Genomic DNA, 24,953 nt, shown 5'->3' with positions numbered 1-24,953 from the left:
CTGCTTCTTTTCGTTGGCAACTTTTTGCCATTCTTCTTATTAACAAACCCAGATATTGTCTTGTGTTGGTTAGATAGTGTGGAGTCTTGAGGGTTATTTGGGGGGAATTATTTTCTATTGTGTTTTTTGTTTAAAAATAAAAGAACTCCAGCACTTTATTATAGTTAAGCAACAGAATAGCAATTAGACTCTTAACTGTGGTGAGCTCACTGTTTAGGTTTCTGTTGACTTTCTGGCCTTCGGTCAGACTTTTCAGCCTGTTCTGTTCTTCCTTTCTTCATACGAAACAATGAGGAATAAAACTTCAGTATTTGTACAGTGTTTGAAATATCTAAAAATACAGACAGTAATACTTATATTCTATGTGTGCTTTCAAAATTATGCCGTCTAAATTTACTCTATTTTTCTCAAGTTATTAAAAAAAATAAGAAGGTAATTATATTAAATAAATAGAGCAAAAGGAGGACGTGTTATGATCTTGTGCATTGTGGCAGCAACATAAATCCCATTCATAGTAGAGCTAGCTGTTTATAATTATCTGGTTTATGTGTACTGCTGCAGGATGGCTGCACTCAACGAGTATATGCAATGACTTTCTTGGATGTTTCTGAAGGATATTTGCAAAGAAGGAAGATGTGCAGAGAGTAGGCCCCTTTCAATATATGTGGTACATTCCACTTGTGCCAGATTGTTAACTGGGATCTTTAAATGTTCTGAGCTTACACTGCAAAGTGGTTTTTTCCTCTCAGAGTCTGGAAAGAGCAGTGAAAGAAAAGGCGGTCGATCTCGTTCCCATTCTCGTTCAGAATCCAGGTCTAGCTCAAAATCCCGATCTAGAAGGAAAAGATCACACTCAAAACACAGGTAGGTATGCCTTTTGTTTCAGACTGAGATCATATTGGGATTTTTTGCAAGGTGTTGGTTACTGATGCTGTAGAGATTACTAACTGGTTTTTGTTCAACCATGCAGTAATTTCAGTATTATCTTGTATTGGCACAAACCAAGAGAAATTTTAGAAGATAAGCTTTTCTTTCTTTAAATGTGGAAAACCTGTTCCTTAAACAAATGAAAACTATTATATTTTACTATGTTTTGTTAAATTATGTAATATTGCCACTGCCACTTTTGAGAACATGCTGAAAAAAAGCCAGTCTGACCTGTTGAAGCAGCTTCATCCATAAAAATAATCTATCCTTACTGCTTCCCTGTTTTACTGTTTTATATAACATCATTTTCTCTGTGACATAAAATTTATTGAAGGTTGTGCTTTGATTCAGTTGCAATAAATTACACTTGCAGTTGATTTGTATTTCTCTGCTGATATGGAGAACAAAGCTGTAGCTAAAAAAATGGCTTTCCCTCTTCTTAGTATATTTTACTGATGCCATTTGGAACTACCTAAAAACAGAGGCCAAACAAAATTAAGGGAATAAAAAGCAGTTACATTTATTGAAGGGCCTCCACATACACTTAGGGTAGACAAAGCCCCCAGGGGCTACACCCAAAGTGGACCCAAAGCGGGTCACGGGTTTTCATACTTTTATAAGTTTGGTTTATTTGCATATTGGGGATTAATCTTTCAATTACAGCTTCAAGTAATGAAGTAATTTACCCCAAGTTTGCTTTCCCCCATAACTCACTTTTGTTTACATTTCTCGGGGCCTGAGAAAGTAAGGTGTCCTTGATTCCCAGGCCTGGAGAGGAATTGTTTTGTCTGGTCAAAATGGGAGAACAGTAGCTAACACTCTGTATGGAGTTACACACTAAGGAATTGCAGGATTACAAAAGTATGAAAAATATAACAGCTAAAATCCTGAGGCATCATTCAACTGTTTGTCTTGAGCTGTGGAAGGTAGGTGCGGTTGTTACTTTTTGTACCTCACAGTTCTTCAGGTTTTATTCAGTAATATATGTGATCCTTCTGTCTATGGTAAGTTAAACTTCGTGGTGCCTTGTGAAGTGAAGTATCCAATGATATGGTTTTCTGAAACTTAACGTGCAAAATCAGCTTTTTATTTTTGTTTCCCTGGGGAAAAGGGTCTTCCAGAAATTAGGGAGTATTTTGGAAAAAAATTTCAAGTGCTGTTCATCAAATCTGCATAAGACTTTTTTTTAAAGTCAGAGTATCTACACTTCAATTACAACTGAAATCCATGCTAACAGATCCTTTTATCTGGAAAGGTAACTTGACTTTATGAATTTAAATTACAAGGATGATAAACAGAGCAAAAAGAGATTGTTGCAGCCAAAGTCCTCTTTCTTTGACGTCTAAGACTTCAGTAAGTGCCTGGGCCTGGAAAGGAAATGAAATTTAACTTACTATTATTACAATCTGCTAGAAATTGCCAATCAGATTTTATGCAGTGTCATTTCGTAAAGACAACTGTTGTAAATTATAGTAACTTCTATTTTCCGGATTCATAGAGATTATTATGAAACACTGGTATAACTTAAATGGTTTCAAAGTACAGCATGTTACATATGGTGAAGCATAAAGTATCCATGTTTGCAAAAACATTTGCAGACAGTATGTTATTAAGGTGTCATTCTTGAAGGTGTCAGATAATACTTTGTGGTGACACAACAAATGTATACTGTTGTGTTGTTGGTTGACTTAATTTGTTTGAAGTTTCCGTATTAAAATATTTTTCTTCTGGTATTCTTCATTTAGAAGTAGATCTGGCAACAGATCTCTCTCAAGACACAAGGACAGACGCAGATCCCGAAGTCCTCTGAAAAAACGGTCTAGATCTACGGAAAGACGGAAATCAAGAAGTCGCTCTCGTTCTCGCGAGTTCTGTTCCACAACATGGTATTGTTAGCTCAGAATACAGTTCTTGAAAAAAAAAATTAACAAACCTTTTAGGTTACCATAAAGGGCGGAGTCTCATCTGTGGGACAAAAAGACAGAAAGAAAGTAAATTTCAATACTGAGGATAGTGGTCTTGGCTGTGACAGTTACCTATCTTTCTTGTAGCCTGTAGGGTGCCTCCAGGAATTAAATGATTACACTGAGGCCCCTGAACTTTGATAGTCTCATCTATATTTGCACTAACATCAAAGCTGACTGAAAAGAATAATTTTGTCAGACTACAACCAATAGTTGAGGAATATCCTGTGTAGCTTGTGAACCCACTAAAAAATTGATAGTACTTGTTTGATATGTATCTATTGAGAAGGTTGAATTCAGTCTGACCTTGATCCTGTATTATGAGAATGTGTATAAAGTTCTTGTGCATGACCTCTTATTTTCATCTTTGACTTTTCTCATATAACAGCAGGAACAAATGCATGTGTTGGTTGTATGACATATATACGTTTCAGGATGTAGGATCTGTGTATTTTATCTAGTTTATTAGTTTTTATGTCTGATCATCTAATTATTAGACTGTGACATTTTAACAAGATCATAGCGTAATTTTTTAGGGATGAAGTAGTGAATTAAGCTCAAACCAAAAGTGCCTGTGTAAATACCTTCATGAATAGAAGTCTTGGTATGTTCTTGGTTTCATTTCTGTAATTCCCCTGATTTATTTAAAGGGAGATATGTACTTAAATTGTGCAGCTGCCTCTTGTTCTAGGAGGTAAGTTTTGTGGGAAAGACAGCTGCAAATCTGTGGACCTATGTGGAAACAAAACTAGATTGCATAGCTGACAGAGTTTTATTGTGGATCCTTTTTATTCTCTGTTTCTGCTTTTTGGAGCTTCTTGAGTCTGCTCACTGGAAGGGTGAAGTCCAGTGAAATCTCTTATAAATTAACTAGAAGACATTTCTTGGGAGGCTGTATGGCTGGTATTATGGGGACTCTGTGCTGTTTCATCTTTATGATGTTACATTCCATCTGAGACTCCTAATGAAGTACTTGACGGAACCTGGGAATCAAAGTTGTCAGTCTGTAGAGCATACAACAATCTGCTGTTAATTTGCAGTTGAGAAGGAGATACAGCCAAACATCACTTCACAGTTTGAGGAAAGTTTGAGTGCTTAGGATCTTTCATGTGTGGAGTCTCTTTTAGAATCTGTAAAAATCTAGAATAGATACCAATAGCAGGTAACTTCTGTCAGGCTGGTTCTTCTTGACACAATAAGGTGTGCTAATCAATTTTTCTACCTCTTTCTCCTGTTTCTCTCTCTGAACAATTGTTCTTTCATTATGTGTCTCTGTACTGGAGGGAAAAGATGTAGTCTTGCATTTTCAAACAGTCCTATACTAAAATGTAATTTTCCAACCAAAGTTGTTAGCTAATTAGTTTTTGTTTGACTTGATAACTTGAAAATCAGATGGAATTTTCCTCACTATTCTTTTTATGAACATCTATCATACTTCCTGTCCCAAAGAAGCTATTTTCCTTTCTTCTGTTTTTACTGTATTAGCATTTTTTAGTAATTTTCAAATTCCTAGTGACATTACAGATGGTTGAATTGTCTTGATTAAGTTTTCATCTTACATTGCCTTGTAAGGGAATCTGGTGACATTTTGTCCATGTTTTCTTTTTATTTCTATGTATTAAGTGGTGTTGGACTGCCAAGCAGTTAAAGGATATCTATGTGAGAGAAAACTGTAGAATATGAAGACTTCTGTCAGTCAGCTGTCATTATTCATTTGGCAATGATTAATCTGAAGGCCATTTTACGTGGATACATTTTTAGTAAAGAGTGGATTTACAGATTGTAGAGTTTGTCTCACTCCTGACAAAATACAGAAAATTTATGTATGTATAATTACATAACTGAGGTGAACAGACGCATTATCTCCAAACACAGTAGCATCACTTGGCAGATAGTGGTTTGGTTTGGTTTTGGCTTCCCCTCCTCCAGTTTGGTTTCCAAACTTTTCCTAGCTGTATATAGCTGTTTATTTCCTAGCTATATATAGCTTTTTCTTATTGCGAACAGGGGTGAAAAATTAAAATATTGAAGAATTACTATTTTTCAACAGAGATGTGCACTTTATCTTGATGTATATTTAAAAGTTAGTTATAATATTAATTGGAAAGTTCAAAGATGAATTAATGGGTTTGTGTTTGGCTTTTCACAGGGACAAGAAAAGAGACAAAGAAAAGATCAAAGAAAAAGAAAAGACCAAAGAAAAAGAGAAAGACAGAGACCGAGACAAGGAGAAGGATAGGGATAGAGACAAAGATAGGGAAAGAGAGCGAGATAAAGAGAGAAACAGGGAGAAGGACAAGGAAAGAGATAAAGAGCGAAGCAAAGATAGAGAGAGAGCCCGAGACAAAGACAGGGAAAGGGACAAGGATAAAGATAGGGACAAGGAAAAGGAAAAAGATAAAGATAAGGAAAAAGACAAGGAAGAGGTAGATCATAACAAAGAAAAAGAAGATACTGAGAAAGAAGGAGAGAAGGACAGAGAGAAGATTAAGGACAAGGAGGGAGATAAGGACAAAGGAGGGGATAAAGAAAAGGACAAAGACAAAGAAAAGGAAAAAGATGGGGATAAGGAGAAGGAGCGAGAAAAAGAGAGAGATGATAAAAAGAAGAAAGATAAGAGATCCAGAACACCCCCAAGAAGCTATAGCTCTTCAAGAAGATCTCGTAGCTCCAGCAGGTTTGTTTAGAATTTTTCATGCTTGTTTTGTTTTGTTCTTTTTTTTTTTGACTTGTCAGATCAGTGAGACACCATCCTAACTTTTATGTATTGATGTCACCATAGCTCTTATTAAATAAATTTGTATTATTTCTGTTTTGTAGATTTTCCTTTCAAGTAACATCTGTTATAAAAAGCTCTATATGATGCCTGATATAACAGAGTTTCTTGTTGGGCTGCTGGTGCTTGACTTTTGTATAACCATATTGTATAAACTTTGAGGACAGTAATGAGATTATTTTTGTATGTATATGTATGTTACAGACAGCCAAAAGTTCTGACCAGCATCACATGCATTATCTTTGACCTGATGAAAGTTTGAGTCACTGTTACATAGTTCTTTCATTACTTACATACTGCAGCATTTTGGTCTCTAGATCTTGCAAACAGTTGTTTTCTAATACTGCCTCTCCAGCCTTGGAAGAGACAGATACATTGTTTGTCTGATGGCCAGGTGTAAGTTAAAAGTAACATTCCTTTACACTGCTGACAATAAGCAGGAAAGCAAAGTTGATGTGGCTGTTGGTTTTGGCTCTGAGGGGAGCTTAACTAGCGGGAAGCCTGGATAAATTTGTTGCAGCAGAAGGAGGCTGTGAGATTATAAACAATCTCTGTAAGCAAGCTCAGGCATATTCTAAAAGCAGCTCAGTTAAGTTTAGAAGCATTGGTGGATAAAGTCTTCACTATTACATCAGAAATTAGGGAGTTCAGTAGTATTGTACCCGATTTAAACAGCAAACTATATCTGTAACCTTGAGATAATGAAATGCTGAACAAATTGGACAAGTTCTGCCTATTGTAATAGTTTCACTAGACAAAAGGAGAACTCCTCTAGTCCTCGAAATTCATTAGTTCAGGGTTCACAGAAGGCAAAAAAAGGGTGTAATGGTTTCTGAACATTGTGTTTGTGTCATGAAGTTTATGGTAAAATATTGTTTCTTCATTAAGCATATGCAGCTTCCTATTTAAATGAGTGGAAGACCCACATAGAGATACTTCTGTCAGCTTTGAAACCATTTTTTTCAGTCCATAGGCCTCAGAGTTTTGAATTGGATAAATGCATAAAAATATGTAAGGGTTTCACAATATGTATAGGAGCGTTGGTGGAAAACCAGGCTCCACTGCTGAATAGTAGGTGTAGTTAGATGGGTGTTACCAAAAACTCATGTTCTAGTTTGCAATAATTTTCCTCCCCTTTAGGAATCTTACTAGTTAAGAAAGCGCTATGGGAAGGCTCCAATGTCATGTACTTGAGCAAGGAATTCTTGTGAAAATTAATGCATTTCTTCTAGTGCAGTCAAAAGTACAAAACTGTACTTTGATATAATACAGATATTGTAAAACAAGGGTAGTGTTCTTTTGAAGCTGGACACTTTTTATTATGGATTTACAAATTTTTTTTCAGATATAACTATCCTTGAAGTGCCAATGCAGAGGTCAATACTGGTGAATGTTGTTATCAGGAGCTTAGACAGGGGGACAGAGTGCATCCTCTGTAGCTTTGCAAACAACAAAGAACCAGCTGTGGGGGGAGGCTGATCTGCCATTAGAGAAACTTTAGCAGATGGGAGAGATGGACTAATAGTCATCTCATGGACTTGAACAAAGAGAAAGGACAAGTCCTACACCCAGGCAGGAATAATGCCATTGCACCAGTATAGGATGGGGACTTGCTGTCTGCCAGGTCCTTGCAGTCAAAGAAACCAGCTATGTTGTGAGTAGGTCAAGAGAGGTAATTCTTTCCCTCTCTCCTCTGGTAAGGACACATTCAGAATCCTGTTCTGGGCTTCCCATTACAGGACACATTCCGATGTACTGGACTGAGTTCAGTGAAGGGCCGTGAAGCTGATAAAGGACTTGGAGCTTCCTTCATACAAGGGAATACTGAGGAATCTGGGATCATTTAGCCTGGAAAAGAGAAAGCTGAGGAGCATCTTACCAATATGTATGAATATCTGATAAGAGCATGAAGAAGACAGAGCCAGCAGAGGCCTGTGACAATTAAGAGGTGACAGGCATATATTGAGCTATGGAAAATAAAGGGGATTTTTTCCTAATGTTGAAATTACAGTTTTGCTTGGCAGACTGGAACCAGTTACCTCAAGGGATTGTCTATTCCAACCAAAAATCTGACTGGATATGGCCCTGAATAATGTACTCTAATTGACCCTCTTGTAACGCGGGGAAGGGATAGTTTGGACTAAGTGATCTTCAGAGGGTTCTTCCAACCTCAGTAATGTCATTGCTTTCTGACAAGCAATTCTGTGTAGGTTGGGTTACCTTAGGCGTCTTTCTTTGGTGATGGATATTGTGTAGTTGAAATGGTTGCAGATCTTTCCAGTGAAGATCATTCAACAGATAGGTATTTCAGTTGTCTGAATGTCAGTACAGCTGTTGACTGCTGATCATGTAAAATGTGAAATATAAGTGTAAACATAAAATATTGGGCAAATAGTAATCTTTTTGGAGAAGAGGTGAAGGTGGAATAGGACAATACAGGACCTTCTAAGTAGAACTAGATGGCAGCTGACTTTGCTTTGCTGACTTGCTTTGCTCACAGGGACTGGAAATAAGATGGTTATTTGTGATTCCTGGCTGAAAAAAGAAACAGACCCAGGGAAGTGAAATCAGTTGGAAAAGGAGCTATCTTATAGGCTAGCAGAGCCATTAGCACCAGATGACATGCAGAATTTTATTTCCATGTATAATTAAGAGACACAGGATCACTATAAAATTATTCAGAATTTGTTTTTCTTAAATTTTGCTGTTTGTATTGTGTAAGACATTTAATGAAATGGGTGCACAAAAATCTTTTTATGTACAAATGTAATAGAGATGGGAAGAGATGTAGTGGGACACAGTTAAGATTCTTCAACTTGAAATAAGAAAAGCAGAAACTGAAAATAAAATATAATGAATAAGCAGTTTCTAGTTTTAACACAATTGCTGAAGCACTTGATTTGCAGGTACATATGCTGGAAAGCATAATTAAGTGAGAATGTATTCAGTATAGCTGAAGTAACAGCACTGAGAGAGAATAATCAATTTGTAGTATCCTCAGTTAAATAAAGGTGATGATCAATATGGAGATGTTCAAAATGCATGTTAACTAGTGAACAGCTGATTAGTGAGTGATATTTACTACGTGAATTTGAGGCTATTTTATATTTTTAGTTTATTAAAGATAAATGAAAATCTTGCTGAACAAAATGATTTGGAAATCTTTACCTGTGCAGTTTCAGGACATCACTGTATTGGTTTTGATGAGAGTTAAAATTTCTTCCTAGCAGCTGGTACAGTGCTGGAGTTTTCCTTTTTTGCCTGCTTATTCTCCTCCCCTGGTGGGGTGGGCCTATGGAGGTTGATGGGCAAAGGGGGCAAAAGGCAGAAAATGAGCAAACGCCACTCAGGATTTAGTTGTCATCTGGGGTTAAACCATGACAGTTCTTTTTTGACTTCTTTTGTTTCCTCACCAGTCCGTTCCTTGTTCAGATTTGTCATGCTCTGCCAGGCTCTATTTTGAGAGTTCAGGAAAGAACACGTTAGTAATTGCAATAAAATAACTATACTAACAGTAATAATTGTAATGGAGAGGGCATAGAGGGATAAAGTCCAAGAGAAGCAAGTGATGCACTACACAATCACTCACCCCTCACTGACCTTTGGCCAGTTGGATCAGCTCTCCTGGCCATGCTCCCTCGCAGTGTCTTGTGTACCTGCTTGCTGGCAGAGCATGAGAAACAAATGTCCTTTATTTTAGGATAAGTAACAACTAAAACATCAGTGTATTATCAACATCATTCTCATACTGAATCCAAAACACAGCACCGTTCCAGTTACTAGAAAGAAAATTATCCTGGCCGAAATCAGGACAGTCACAGTAGATGGTATATGGAGTATCACTGTATGGGTTGGTACTCTGATAGGTCAGAATATCAGTCCATATTGTGATACTGACTATAGTTTAAGTGTCCTTTCCTTTTGTTACTTATCTAATAAGTGTTGATTTCTTGCCTTTTCTAAATATTGAAGATTTAAATATTCACAAATTGCAAAAGCTGTTTTGTTTAAAAGTAAATGTGCTGTATCTAGAAGTTTTAAACTTCACTTTTTTTCTTCAGTTGTTCTTCCAATCTGCTTTTCCTGCTTTACAAAGAGTTGACAGGAAAAAAGTAGTCTTATTTTGACAGATGGCTTCTGCATTTATGTTAAATGAAGTTGTACTGACTCCGTTTTTGCTTTAATTTAACATGTCCCTCAGTATAAATGGCCAGTTATTTCATGTTTTGTTGTATTCAAGATCAGACTCCATAATGGCAACTTCAGAAACTCCATTTAGCTATGTATAACAGTTGCTTTGTAAAACGCTTCAAGCCCTTCCATGTGTTACAGAATGATGACATTCTGTTTGCTAAGCAAGGACCACTTGAGAAACAATAGATTTTATTTATTCTGACTTGGACAACAGCTTGGGCTTCACTTTGCACTGTTTTCTTCTAAACCAACTAATTCTAGCTCATACATTTACTGAAATTACAGTGATCTTTAGGTTGTAATGTTACGTTTTGAATTTCATATTGCTCAAGTTATACCTTTTGTCTTAATATAGTTCCTCATTCAATTGAGTTATTTTCCTGACTGAAGAAACTCTTAACTGATGCAGTATTACTGACTTCAGGGTGTTTTCATTGTTATCAAGCATATAAGAATTTAAAATAATTTTTTTGAAAGGGCACATCTTTTTTTTCCTACACTGGCCTTGCCTTTACCACTAAACTGAAGCATACAAATTTTTTTTTTAGTTTGTACAGTTCATATTTTGTTGGTAATATAGACTGTCAAATTCAGTGGATAATGTTTATATCATTGTAAGAACTTTCTCTTTTTATCTCCTTTGAGTTTATTATTTTTGGGTTTTGATGACACTGAATTTCTTGGTCCCATAGAGAAAGGCGTAAAAGGAAGAGCAGAAGTCCCTCCAAATCTCCTAAAACATCAAAAACAGCAAAAAGAAAGTCTTCACGAACTCCTTCTCCAAGAAGGTCAGTTTGATGTAAACACAGAAGTTAATGATTAGTAAAGATGGAAGAATTTGTACTAATTTCACTGTTTTACTGCCTTTGTGCCAGTGATTTCAGATTATTTCAGTTGGTCAGTATGATTCAGTTTTAATTTAAAACTAACTCAAAATTTTAACCAATTTGAGCTCTGGTGTTCTTTCAGTGGTATAATTTCAAATCAATCAGCATTGCAGATTTCTTCAAATCAATAAAATTTCTTTGTCTGGTGCAGATTAAATTGCTTTTTTCTTTGCAATTACAGTGTGTGGTGGTCATATAAAATGTTTAGCTCTCTTCAGCCAAAAAAGAAGCCATAATCTTTGCAAAAGGATTTTTGGTTAAATTTTGGGAGATTTTTTGAAAGTCCATGCTGGGTGTTTAGTTTGCAGTCAAATGGTTTGAAGTTTGTGTCGTTGGATCAAATCCTAATTTGAATAAAAAATTTCTGAAACAGAAACAAGAAAGAAAAAAAAAGAGAAAGAGATACAAATAATGAAAGAAGAGAAAGAGAACGCTCCACTTCCAAGAAAAAAAGTAGTAAAGAAAAAGAGGGAAAGGAGAAATCTGACAAAAGCACCACTACTTTGAAGGTAAGATTGTGTGACCAAGTGATCAGCAGAATGAAGTGGTAGTGAAGCTGTTTCTGAAATGTTCTCTCTACTTTTTCTCATTTTACTCATTTCTTCTATTTCTCCTGTTCCTTACCAAATTAGTGCTGCTTGAGTTCAGTATTAGTTAGTTGGGGTTAGTAGGCCAGTTTAAGTCTACATATCTGATCTTCAGTTGACCTGTAGGTGTTCATCTGCTTAGGTTACAGAAACACCTTGTTTCTCTTTTGTGTTGTGTGCCCTATGTTAGGGCTTGCTTGGCTTCCTACTTTTAGGAGCAGGCAGACTATTGACTAACAAGCAGTATTCAGGGGTGGCTTGACTGTGAAACTGAAAACATTACTTCTAAAATAAACTCTCATTGAATTGGTCCTGGTCTGTACATTGGATTCTATAGCAGTAAAGTTGAAGAGTTGTGAAAGAGTGGTATAGGATTTTCCCCTACAAAATAGAAAGTACTGCAATTAAGAAAAGAAATAGAAATATCTTCAAATTGTTTACTCTTAGAATTTGAATAGCAGCACACCTTTAAAGAGTAGTTAGTTGTGCTCAGAATTACTCAGCTGTTACAAAACAGCTGTTTTAGGTGACTGTTCAAATGCTTGAGGAAGTATCTTACCCAAGAACTCTAAAAATGCATCAGATACCTGACAAAAAATGAGGAAGAAAAAATGTTAGTGAAATCCTAATTTCTGGAGCTGCTTCTCATACTTTCCGTGGTGCTGCTTGTTCTATAACTTCATATATGAGTTTATTTTAGTTAATAAAGACAGATCATTCTGTGGCATAATTTCTTAGGTGCTGGGTTGTTACAAGTGCCGAACTTCAGCCATATGAAAAGAAAGTGTATTTTAAAAAAAGGTGGGGGGGCAAAGAAGCTCACACATCTATTTTAAAATTTGCAGACACAAGATACACATGTAAAAAATAAGTCATAGCCTGTAATGCTAAGAATATTATTTTGTTGTCAAATAATTTTATCTTTGGTAGGACAAAGATAATAAAGAAGATCAGAATTCAGAAACTGACAAGGAAGTAGACAATAGAGATACACAAAGGACAGATGAAGTCAAGCTACAACAGAATGGAAATTGTCAACCAAATGAGGAAAATCTCTCAATTAAAATGGAAGAGGTTTAAAGCAAAGAGTGGACTTCTAATTCAACTAAGGAATGATATCCAAAGCATTTTATTTCCCAGAATGAGGAAGAAAATGTCAAAGCAATCAACTTGAACGTGTTGATAGTACTAGTAGCTCCTTCAGTTCATGTGATAGCTTTGTTGTCTTCTTGCTGTAAAGCAAGAGAGCACAGACCAGTAGTTAATACCATGAAAAGGCAGATGCCATCAGAACTATTCATCTCTGAAAATCCATGCATTTCCATGATGGCTGTACTTGTAAAATGATTTATGTTAAGTTTTGCTATAAGCTGTTACAAATAACTAGAAACTGAAAGATGTAAACCTGTACTTCCCAAAAAAAAAGCTGAAGATATGCATTGAAGGTTGTTTAAAATACTGCTTGTTAATGACTTTTGTATTGTTTTGCCCTGTAGGTTAAAAAATCCACAAAAACTTTAATGTGTGCTGTTTGATGTGCTTGAAAATGGTGCATAAATATACCTGCTTCCTTTCCTTGTAAATGACAACTGTAGGGAAAGGGGGTTTAAGCATAAACATGGTTTTACTGTTCTTATGTTAAATACTCAGAGATTAGTATGTTTTTGATTTGCTCACTGCTTGAGATTCTTAGGGTTTATTATTTAAAATAATTTCTTACTAATATCCCTGAAATTAATATTTCTTTAAAGTATTTGAACAATGCATGTGCTTTTTCTGTTCCTAGAAGGAACATTGCCATTTTATAGATATTAGGTTAGCTTACAGGGTTACTTTGGGGTTGTTTTGTTTTGTTGTTTTCTTTGTCCGTAGAGAAGTGAGCACATCTCTATGATGATACCAGAACGTACAGCTTTGTTTTGCAATGTACTGCAGTGTGTCTGTTCAGCTGAAAATAGTACAGGTGCCATTAAGAAAACAAATTTTTCCTTTTTGTTGAAAAAATATGGGAGCACAAGCAGAAGCTTTAGTGCCTTCTTAAAATGTGGTATTTTCTAGAAATGTATATGTGCTGTTACACATTTTTAGCTAAATCTTATATCATCTCTCTTGCTACTTTGCCACCACCATACTGTAGACAAAAATGCAAGTGACTTGCCAGAATGGTTGTTTGATTCACTTGTTAAAATAGTGAAGCTCCATTTTACTTTTATTTTTTATTCTTAGAAGAGATTTATAAATAAGAGAAAAGATGTAATTTGGGGACCACCACTGTACAAAAGTAGCTGAATACAAAGTGTGCTCTGATCACCTGCATCAAAGAAAGCTCTTAAGAAATATAATATACATTTGGATGGCCTTAATTGTTACCTCTCTGTTATTTTCTCTGATACCTGTTGGGCAATGTAAAAGGAATGGCGTGCAAAGAAATGGGGGATAAATAATTTGAGGAAGAAGGTTCTAATTTATGCAGGGCTTACATAGTAGAGATTCTTTTATCATTTTTTGTGGAGAAAGCATGCAAGAAAATCACAAAACACGTGGTTTTGTCTTGGCAAAATATAGCTTTTGTTTTTTGAAGTAATTTAATTGGTTATATGAGATTTCTGATAAGTTATGCTTTTAAGACATAATTATAGCTAAAATGGCATAGATTATTTTTACTTCAACTTAATGCAATCAAATTATTAATTGCTTTACTTCATGGGAAGTGTTATTTTTTTCAGTTAAAATAAAAAACTAAGTGTATTGGCTATTTGCTTTCTACTTGTTTCACTTTTTCTCCACATAGTTAGTTTTTGCAGTGGAAGGGAAGCATATTACGGGAATGAAAACTTTGCCCAACTCCTAAGGTAATGAAATCCAGTTTGATTGTGAAGCTGCTTAATCACTCATTTTCTGTAAGATTTAATGTTCTTGCCACTGTGTACATTTAAGACAACAGAAAATGCTTTACCATGTAAAGTATAGAACAGCCATTTTTGTGATGTTTAAGCCACATGCTGTTGGCTGGTAAACAGCTAATTCTGATAAAAGAATAAAAAATTGTATGCTTACAGGAAGACTGTGAAAGATTGTGTCTTGCAACAACAGCTGTCTTATTTATGATGTGTAAGTAGCATAGAGCAAAGAGATTGTTTGTATACTTGTTATCTTTGGTACCATTTCACTAATAAAGTAAGTATTTTAGAGGGATGTTTCTGCTGGTACATACTTATTAAAGGAATATTTTTAGACCATCTGGATTTACTCATAGAGCTTCTTTCATTTTAAATGTGGATATTAGTGAAAACATATATGTATTAGTTATATTTTCTTTGAAAAGCTAAATTTCTCTGTTGGGATGAATTAGAATTCTTTCAGTGTATCATGTTTTAGCTGGTATTAGTTTGGTTTCTTCAGTTTTGTTATCCTGAAATAGCATAGTTCTATGATGTGTCAGTTATAAAATGTGTAAAGGATTGTGTATGCTTAGCTGAGAAACATGCCTTTGGAAGTCAATAGTTATGGAAACATGCCTTTGGAAATTAATAGTTATGGATGGCAGCCTTAACTTACTAAGTAGCTTACCACCTGTGTGAGGCTATATGCAGCACATTGTTATTTGTGTATTAATTATGGTTTCCTTACAAAAAGTATCTTGGGGATTTTAATGTTTTTGTTCAGCTGGTTTTGTTGGTTGGTTTTTTGTTGAGGAAAAAAAACAACCAAAGCAACCAGCCACCAAACACGCATTTCTTCCCCTCCTCAAGTCATACTTTCTTGCAAATACTTTGCAAGATACTTTTTATTTTCTGGTTTTGTTTTGTAAATACTCTGCAGATCTGTGAGGTAGTTCATCTGTCCATAATCTGTCCATCTTACCAGGTGTTCCTAAAATGCCACCCCGGAGAACTATTAGTCTATAAAATGCTTATCTCTGTGGAGGGTAGCTCACTTACAAACTGATAGCATAGCACATTAATAAAGTTCCAGCCTGCTCCTACAGGACTGAGTGCATCATCCACTGATTGTGTCTGTCTTCCGTGGGAAGTCCATTGCATTTATCATTTTAACAAGCTTATGTGCTGAGCTGCTGTGTCAGATCATCTGGTTTTGCACTTTGTAAATGGGATTAACTTGGGTAGAGGTTTTGAGAAGTGTGGTTCATGGTAGCTGTATTGTTTTACATGTAGTTTAATCTGAATCAGCACTTACTTGAAAATGTGAATTGCTCAGAAGAGTAAGTAATTATATACTGCCATTTTGCTAAGATCACATAAAGCACATAATCATAAATATGCATTAGTGCCCATAGCTATTTCCCAAGAGGGTTCTGGATTGCATTCTGAAAAAAGAAGGTAGCAGAAGAGAATTTGGTGGATCAAACAGGATGTCAAGCTCAAAATAGAGGTGGCTGTGGTTTAGATGATTTCATCAAAGTCAATGGATTTGCAGAGTTATGAGGCATAGAATTTTGTTTGCAAACTCCAATAGTAGTATGATATGTAAAGGATTCTTAGTTTTCATATGTAGATATTGGGGATAAGGGGTTATAAAAGCACTTGGTTAGAAACTAGAAGTATCTGAAGAATACTTGGGAAATGGGTGAGATGTGGGTTTTGACTATTAGGTAATCACCTGCTAATTTTTTTATGGGAGTTTCAGATAGATACATCTGAACTAGCCTTATGTTAGCTGGCTGACAGCAGCCTATGCACACCTTGGATTCTGAAATGAGCTGTGGACACTTCAGTGCCATTTATGCTCCTAGAACGAAGTTAAATTCATAGTCTGTAGCATGCTTTGCATTGCGTGCTAGTGTTCACTGGCCCAGTTACATTTTAAGGAAATAACCTGAAATTATGTTGAAACTCTTCAGATGCGTTACATTCATACAAAAAGAGCTTCTCTCTTTTGCCCTTAGCTTGTAGTGCTATCTTGTAATAGTTACTAGTTTAGGGAAGTAAGTAATTTTTTTGTTGTTGTTCTGAGGAAAAGATAATAAAAAGTCCTGCTATGTGTGTTATAAATTATTGTATATGTGTTGCCAGTTCTTATTTCGTTATTTTTCATTGATGAGTGTGACCCTTGCAAACAGTAATGCTATAATGGTATGCATATTGCCTACTTCTAGGTCTGAAGCATCTCTGCATCGCTTTTTTAGTGAAAGAAGGTCAGAGCTCATGTATTGTTAGCAAGATAAAAAAATCCAGACAAAATAATCTTGGATTTTGTAAATGTCAGTGTGATAATAGCATTGTAGTGGTAAAATAGTCTTAAAGATGTGAATTCTGAATCATTATCTGGGACATATGCGGCTTGGTAATTTCCATTTTATAGCAATCAAATATCGCTTTTGATGTTACCATAATTTTGAAAGTGAAAATTTGACTTAGTGTCAAATGCTAAAACCTGTAAATGGCTAAAATCATGTCCATCAAGTAGACAGTTCAGAGAGATGTAGTTTTCTCACCAGAGACTGGAGTGTGGAGAATTGAATATATGTAGATATGATTAAGTGCTAGAGCCTACAGAGAATCTGAAATTTAATTATGTTTGCTAATACATAAACAAGTTTTCTGCTTGTAGTTAAGCTTTATTTTTATATGTTGAAAAGTGCAATTAAAATTATATTGAAAACTAAAAGCACTGTACAAAAGGATTTTTTTTAATGTAAGAGAACCACACTTTTTAATTCAAGACTGCCTCATTTGTAGGTAAGTCCTATTACAAGGTATGAGCATGTTAGCACAAGGATTTCTTTTGTATTGTCTTCAATGTAATGCAGCTTAATAAACTGCTCAATATGTGGAGGCAGATACTTTCCCTCTAGTTTGAGGATATGCGGCTGTTAACGCTTCAATTCTGTGTTGTTTAAATACTACAGTTGAGAAGCTATCGACGAACTTAAGCTTGTTTTCTGAACATGTGAACTCTTACTGAAATAAACAGGGCAGGAGACTTTTCTCCTTTTAATGCCTTTATTAAAAGTGATCAGCTCAAGATTGGGAAGCTCGACGGGTCTGCAGTCTCCATCTTCTTTCCAGCGTGGCTCAGTGGAGGAGGATATGCAGCTTTGTCCACGAGGGGCAAAGCCGGGGAGGGTCCGGTCCTCACAGGAACGTCTGGGCGGGACCCCGATGTTTTCTGCTTTTCCCTGCTTCCCGGCTTCAGGTCCTGGTCTCAGGCAGCTTCTGTAGTCAGGGTGAGGGGCACCAAGGTCTCCCAACATCTCTGCAGGTCCAGCACGCTGCTCTTCACATCCGAGAATCACTCTAATTTCTCAACCTTATATTTGGCTCGTTGTTTTTGGGGTTTTTTTATAAGTTCCATACGTCCCATGGTACACTGGTTCTCAAAATCTGCATATTCTGATGTCCTTTTCTCTCCCTGACTGGGAGCGGTACCTTTGCCTTAGGGGCAGGGTTTTACCGATACAAAGAGAACTATTAACTCTAACGACTTGTAATTAACATAACAAGTAACACGGCCGCAGCAGCTCCAGGTCTAAAAATTTTGTAACTTAGTTTTTCTACAGAAATAAAATTTACCCAAATTCTGTTCATAACATTACTATCCAAGAGGGTAATTTTTTTTTTTTTTAATTGTCATGACAAGTCAGTTTTAGGATTGTCAGGCTTAATACAGGTGAACATGGACAGCAAAAATTAGATTTTAGCTATTTGTACTATTCTGGAAAGTTTTAGCTTACACCTTTTTTTAAACTTTTGTTACATTTTTTATGTTCATCCAGTGCCAAATTTGATGTGAGATCAGAAATTTTTGGTGTGTGAAGTGTATTTTATAGTAGTTGCTAATGAAATCATTATTTTTCCACTGAAAAGGCTATATATGTCTTTTTTGGCCTGAAAGGTTTGTCAGCAATGGTAAAAGAATAATTTCATCTCCCTTTCGTGCAGTTCTTAATAGCCTTAATTAGGCTGCCAGTTAACTGGCGCGCTTAGAAATCGTTACTCTGTTCTTTTTCCTTAGTGCAAAGATTTAGAACCGTTGCTGCACTGATGAGTAAATCATGGGCCATTTAGAAATTGCTACTTTGAAAAGCTGTCATTTACATAACAATCAAAGGAATGACTGATTTGGCCCAGAAAGATCAAGAGAGGAATTTAACATTCACAGTTTACTATCAGTGGGTCCTTTGTGGTGTTTTCCCGACTGACACGGGAGCTGTGTCTAGTTTGTTACGACACCCATCACAGTCTGGATCCAGGTATACCTGAGGAACCTAAGCACCACAGCAGCAAAAAGTACTATTTTCCTTCTCGAAGTTTGATATTTCTGTTAATAATGTAGGTATTCGAAGTTTAATTAATAGGTAATCAAACTTGTGCTGTGTTGGTAGAGTATATTTTTGCTGTAACGAAGCAACTATGAAAATGGTACACGTAAAGAAACATGAAATGCTAGTACATTGTGGTTCTTTTCATAAATAAATCATGTCCCAAAATTCTAATGGTGTCATAAACTCGCTTCCACTAAATTTAGATAAGATACAACACATGACTGTACAATTTTTCTATTTTTTTTCTTTTCTGTAATAGGCATTATCTGCTCCAGAGTCAAGTGCTTTGAAATGAAGTCTGTTGTACTGATACTGACAAGAGTGTTACAGGAAAGGTGATAAGGGATTAAGTAACTGAATATATCATCACTCTTTAGTTACAGAAAAGCTTTCTGAATCCCGTCTCTAAGGAGGGGATTTTCTTTGAACGAGAAACTACTAAAGTTTCACCAGAGAGAGTGTTTCACTTGCAAACAGTAAGTTAGTGAATGTGACACTATAGAAGATTATGTCAAAGTGGAAATCAGGAGTTCAAGCAGAGCTTCTGATGCTACCTACCTATCAATTTATTGCCATGGATGGTTTCCTACTAAAATTTACTTCTCAATGCCTAAGCTTCACTTTACTAATTTTATATCAAAACTTGGAGTACTCTACTCTGTTCAGTCAAAGTGTGTCAATACTGAATTAATTACCTGGAAGTGGACTTCAAATCTTTTGATGAGGAAAGTGTTAGACCTGGGTCATTGCAGTGCACTGAAAGCGTTAGAAATGGGCATTTGTGCTGCTTTTATGGGTGGATGAAAAATGGTAGCCAATATTGGGTAGGTTAATTCATTCAAGTAAATCAGATTCCTTTGATTCCTTTGATCATTTTTACCTTGGGAAATTATTTATAGTTGTAAGAACTGTTGTAATTCAGTAGGTGATAATAAAACATATAAATCCTACTACTTTTTAAAATAATTTTCTTCTGTCAGATCTGTAACAATTCCAACAGCAGCTTATAACTGCAAATGGAGAGAGTAATCAAGAAAGATGACTAGAGATCTATGAAGACCATAAAGGCAAGAATTATTAGAAGCTGTGTCAGCCTTCCAGATCATAGTTTTCAAGAGCTACATAAAAGCAGTCAAGCCTCATTCCTGATCCATCTCCTGTTATAAAGAGGTGAGGAGTAACTGTCCAAGCCTGCTGGTACCACTGTTGATTCATCTTCTGACTTGTAGGCAGACCTTTGAGATATAAAATGCCTGACATTAGTGATCAAACATCTCTGGATATGATGACTATTTATACCATGTAAACTTGCTGCTTCTTGGTGCTTAGCTACTTGGAAGCTGTGACAATGTTTGGGTGGAGGAGGAGTTTTGGGTTTGGGAACAGGGTGAGTACTTTTTACAGTTCAGTCTCCACATTCCCTTATGTATTATGAAGCTGTGAATTTGTATACCATGAACTATGAATTGAGGTATTGTAGAGACAGATTGGAAGACCAGATAAATCATAAAGAATTAGTGACTGTAGTGGTTGCAATATTAGAGGAATGAAAGTAATTTCCAATGAGGCCCTGCTGTTAGATGGGCAGGATTCTGATTTAGTGCTTGTACAGAAACTTAGCTTTACTACTCTGAATTTCTAACCTTTAACACAAGCTTTTCAGAAAGCTCATGGTGTTCTTGCTTTTGGATCACTATGCTGCTCTTAAAAGACACCCTTTCCAGCACAATACTTTGAATCAAGCCAGAAATCCTCCTTTTTAAACATGGTTCTGTGTATAATTTACCAGAGCAGTCTTGGGTTTGCTGTAGCACATTATTGTGCAGTCTTGGGTTTGCTGTAGCACATTATTGTAGCAGTACATTATTTTGAAAGCATTAGCTTTATTACTGAGAACACAGGCTAGTTGTGTGACCAAGAGAGAAACCTCCAAGAAAGCTTCAAGTTCCTGAAGGATTGTTGAGAGGATTACAGTGTAGAGACAAAAATATTTAAGCCAGAATTAGTCCTGAAATTTCAGAAAGTACAAGTGTGACAGCTGATGTAGGAAGAGCATCTTCTGGGAGTTGGGCTGTGCTGCACTGCAGTGTAAAACTCAGTGCTGGAGCACCCCCTCCTGAGCTATCACAGTAAGATTTCAGGTAGTGTCTGAAATACTGGATATTTAGACACTGAGTGTGCTACAGGCTTTGTTACAGCAAGACTACTGCAAAGCACCCCTATTTTTAGTACTCTGCCACTGCTAACTTTGTAGTCTAATGCAATAGTAATCTGCCAAAATGTACTGGAAAGTGATGTACCTACTTACACATTAATAGGAGATACTCATGTACAAGTAGCTGGACCTTTTTAGTCATATCTGAAAGAGGTTTTTTGACTTTGATTTTATGCCCAGTTCATTACCTGGTGCCTTGAACCAACACTCGAGGACTAAGGCTGATGCATGTTGGAGGTTTACCTTTAACAATTAATTGATGAAATGTGTTGTTTCAACTATTTCTTTTGGAGGTGGGAAAAAATTAGAATGCCTGACAGCAGGAAGGTGCTTTCATTTAATCCAAGGGGAAAATGAAGTAAATCAGAACTCTGTAGTTCTTGCTACAGTGCAGTTTATGACTGCAATGAGAGTTTTGCCAGCAAAGAAAAGGAATGGGAACTGTAAGGTTGGATTCTGTAACTTGGCATTTGGCAGAGTACCATGATGCCAGTGTGCAAAACTGGGCCATCTGGGCAGCACAGCTGGCTGCCTTTCTAAGACACATTGGGCTGCTGGAAGGAAAGACAGTGCAAGTGGAGGGGTGTAAGGAGAAATATAACCAGTGTGTCTTTCATCGCTTGTTCTCTGCATCCATGCTTTTTGCTCCTTGAAGCTTTCAAATAACCAACCAATATTATTTAAAAAATACCAAACTAAACAACCCACCCAAAAAACCAAACAATAAACAAACCCAAAACATAACTGTCCTTAGAAGTTGAAAAAATATAATCTTTTATGCTTGTGACTGGGTCTCCAGTGTTATTTCTGTGTGTCCTAGGATCAGCATACTGGAGAATAGAAAATTAGTCACATACAGTATGACAAACAAAACACATTGACTATGTGTCAGTAAAAGATTTGGTGGATTGAGGATTTTAAAAAGTTCACTGCAACCCTGCAGCTGCAAATAGACAAATATGGAAACAGAGAGAAGGAACCCTGATGCTTAAAAAATATTAGAGTAAGAAACATTCTTCGAGCAAATGGCTTCAAAGCAATTGTATCATGGATTTATGAGTACACACACAACCTTTTTTGGAACTGCAGACTCCTCAAGCATTCCAATGGAGATACAGCCTATATATGGTGAATTCAAGTGTACTACCACACCTTTGCTTTTCTTACTTATTTTTGTGAAATCCAGAGGATCTTCTGATGAAGGTTGAATGAGCATTGAAACAATGTTCACATGCTACTGGAATCACATGCTACTGGGTTAGTAAGACTGACATGCTACTGGATTATTTTCACTGGTTTTGGAGCTAGAGACTTTCTCAACATTCACAAAATCTCTTAGTTATTAGTGGAAATATTTATATTCTTTTTCATAGTGGGATCCTTAATAGTAATGTTAGTTTTCATTGAGCCAGTGCATTCAATGTAAATTTCATTTTATTTTTTTAATAAATGCTTTGCAGCATTGGAAGAACATTCATATGACCCAGCACAACTAGTTAGAAATTCAATGTGACTAAATGCTATTTCTTTTTAAACAGTGAGGTTCTCACCTTTGTTGTATTGAAAAGCTACAATGCAGTCTTTGCCTAGTATGTTGTGTGGGCATTGGAAATCATAGCTTCTTTGACACAGCTGTGATAATTAAAAGTTACAGAAACACATGTAGCTTCCTTTCCAGAAGCGAGTAGGTAGCACTTGAAAATAATACACAGAAGTCACAGTGGCCAAGTTAATTTGAAGACTGTGTAACCCACTAAACCACCAGATACTAAACATGCAACCACAGCTGTAATGCCAAAAGGCATTATTGCATCCTATGGATCCTAATTTTAATGGTACCCAGTAGCCACATACGTGAAATGAACGCCAGAATGGTTATTTAATTAGAAGTTGGAAGAAAGCCGATGATTACTGAGTACCTTGGCTTGAACCACTCACTACCAGCAAAGTTTAATGGTAGCAATTACAGAATCACAGAATCAAGTAGGTTGAAGAAGACCTTGGAGATCAACTCCAACCTATGACCTAACACCACCTTATGAAATAAACCATGGCACAGAGTGCCACATCCAGCCTTTTTTCAACCCCTTGAGGGACAGTGACTCCACCACCTCTGTCAGCAGCCTATTCCATGGCCCAATCACTCTGTGAAGAAATTTTTTCTGATGTCCAGCCTAAACTCCTCTGGCACAGCTTGAGGCTGTGTCCTGTCAGTGGTTGTCTGGGAAAAGAGACCAACCCCCACCTGATGGCACCCTCGTTGCAGGCAGTTGTTGGGAGCACTGAGGTCTCCCCTAAGCCTCCTTTTTTCCAGGCTAAACACCCCCAGCTCCCTCAGCTGCTCCTCCTCAGACTTGTGCTCCACACACTTCCACAGCTCTGTTGCCCTTCTCTGGACATGTCTGAGTATCTCAACATCCTCTCTAAACTGAGGGGCCCAGAACTGCACACAGAATTCAAGGTGTGGCCTCACCAGTGTCCAGTGCAGGGGACAATCCCTGCCCTGGCCCTGCTGGCCACACCATTGCTGATCCAGGCCAGGATGCCATTGGTCTTCTTGGCCACCTGGGCACAGCCTGGCTCATGTCCAACTGCTGTCACCAGCACCCCCAGGTCTCTTTCTGCCTGGGCCCTGTCCAGTCACTCTGTCCCCAGCCTGTAGCACTGCAGGGGATTGCTGTGGCCAAAGTGCAGGACCTGGCACTTGGTCTTGTTAAACCTCAGATTGTTGGACTTGGCCCATCTATCCAGCCTGTCCAGGTCTCTCTGCAGAGCCCTCCTACCCTCCAGCAGACCAACACTCACACCCAGCTTGGTGTCATCTGCTGATTTGCTGTGGCAGACTCAATCCCTTGATTGGGATCATCAGAAAAGATAGTAAAAACAAGACTGGGCCCAACACAGATCCCTGGAGGACACCACTGGTGACTGATTCCCAGCTGGATGCTGCACCATTCACCACCACTTTCTGGGCCCGTCCCCAAATTACTGTTTGGGAAAGGCCAGAGAATACATATTGTTCTGTTGTATTTTTGTTTATTGTTGTCTTATCCACTTCTGTGCTAGCAATCTATGAAGAACTATGAATCCATGAAAAACTGTTTGCAGCCTGTAAATTTTCAGGTAAAATGGCATGTTTACCAGCTTACCTAGGCTCCAGTGTCTCCAGTAAGGACCTGGACCCATTTAATCTATTTTCCCGACAGTACTTGTTGTAGCTTTGCCTGTCATTCTTCAGAACTTTTCTTTGTCCTTCCTGTGTCTGCTACTTCAACAAATCCAGAGTACTTCCTTAGTGGGTTCATTCTGGTAAAGTTATAAGCCCACCCATTTGCCTGGGGAAAGCTTTGTGGAAGGAAGTTAGAGCATAGGTCTTACAAGAAGCGGCTGAGAGAGCTGGGCATGTTTAGCCCAGAGAGAAGGAGGCTCAGGGAAGGGATCTTGTCGCTCTCTACAACTGCCTGAGAGGATGTTGCAGTGAGTTGAGGGTCAGTATATTCTTAAAAATGTGTGTGCTAAAGTGGTAGACGCTGCTGCCTATCCCCTGTCCCCAGCAAGCCTCTCCTGTCAAAAGGCAGGCTGAGTTAACATTCAGGCAATGCAGCCAAACCTCCGCTCAACACTCACTGCAGCTGGCTCAGTGATAGAAGCAAGAAAGGCTCTTTTGCAAGGTTTTATTCCAGCAGAGTAACACAGTAGCTGAAGAATAAACCCAGGGCAAGAGAGTGAACCCCATGGAGCAGTCAGTTTACAGAGGGGAAGGGGTGGGGGGCAGAGCTGAGGGTGGGCGGAGGGGCCTGGCCTCCAGGCGAACGGGGGGTGGCCACCAGGGGTACCAAGCCAGTGACAGGGAAAGGAGAAACCAGAGGAAGTTGCGACATCAAGATCATGGGGGAGTCTGTTTTTCCCTTTGGGAGAGATGACTTCGTGGTAAGTAGTTAATGTTTCCAAGGCTGAGGGCTTGGGGATTGATCAAGGAGGGAGAGTTCATGGAATGCTATATATTCTCACAGGTAACAAGTGATAGGATGAGAGGATTGGCCCCAAGTTGCACCAAGGGAGGTTTAGATTGAAAATCTGGAAATATTTCTTCACAGGAAGGGTTGTCAAGGCTCGGA

The 24,953-nt window shown here is 37.4% G+C and overlaps 1 protein-coding gene across 3 annotated transcripts in view; it reads left to right on the top strand.

The window, feature by feature from the left end:
• The window catches only part of SREK1 (splicing regulatory glutamic acid and lysine rich protein 1), a 34,515-nt gene extending 17,552 nt beyond the window's left edge, over positions 1–16,963 (top strand). For all 3 annotated transcript variants that reach the window (XM_030968132.1, XM_030968134.1, XM_030968133.1), the window contains 6 exons: positions 750–864; positions 2,673–2,813; positions 5,041–5,568; positions 10,554–10,649; positions 11,122–11,257; positions 12,266–16,963. In XM_030968132.1, coding sequence (XP_030823992.1) covers positions 750–864; positions 2,673–2,813; positions 5,041–5,568; positions 10,554–10,649; positions 11,122–11,257; positions 12,266–12,415 — 1,166 coding nt within the window. In that variant the 3' untranslated portion in view covers positions 12,416–16,963. The remainder of the gene's footprint in view (positions 1–749; positions 865–2,672; positions 2,814–5,040; positions 5,569–10,553; positions 10,650–11,121; positions 11,258–12,265) is intronic.
• The last annotated feature ends 7,990 nt before the right edge of the window (positions 16,964–24,953 follow it).

This window comes from Camarhynchus parvulus, chromosome Z, assembly GCF_901933205.1.
Source record: "Camarhynchus parvulus chromosome Z, STF_HiC, whole genome shotgun sequence".
NCBI classification, from domain to species: Eukaryota; Metazoa; Chordata; class Aves; order Passeriformes; family Thraupidae; genus Camarhynchus; species Camarhynchus parvulus.
Note: the sequence above shows the minus strand (reverse complement) of the source record. Positions and strands in the feature narration are given on the sequence as shown.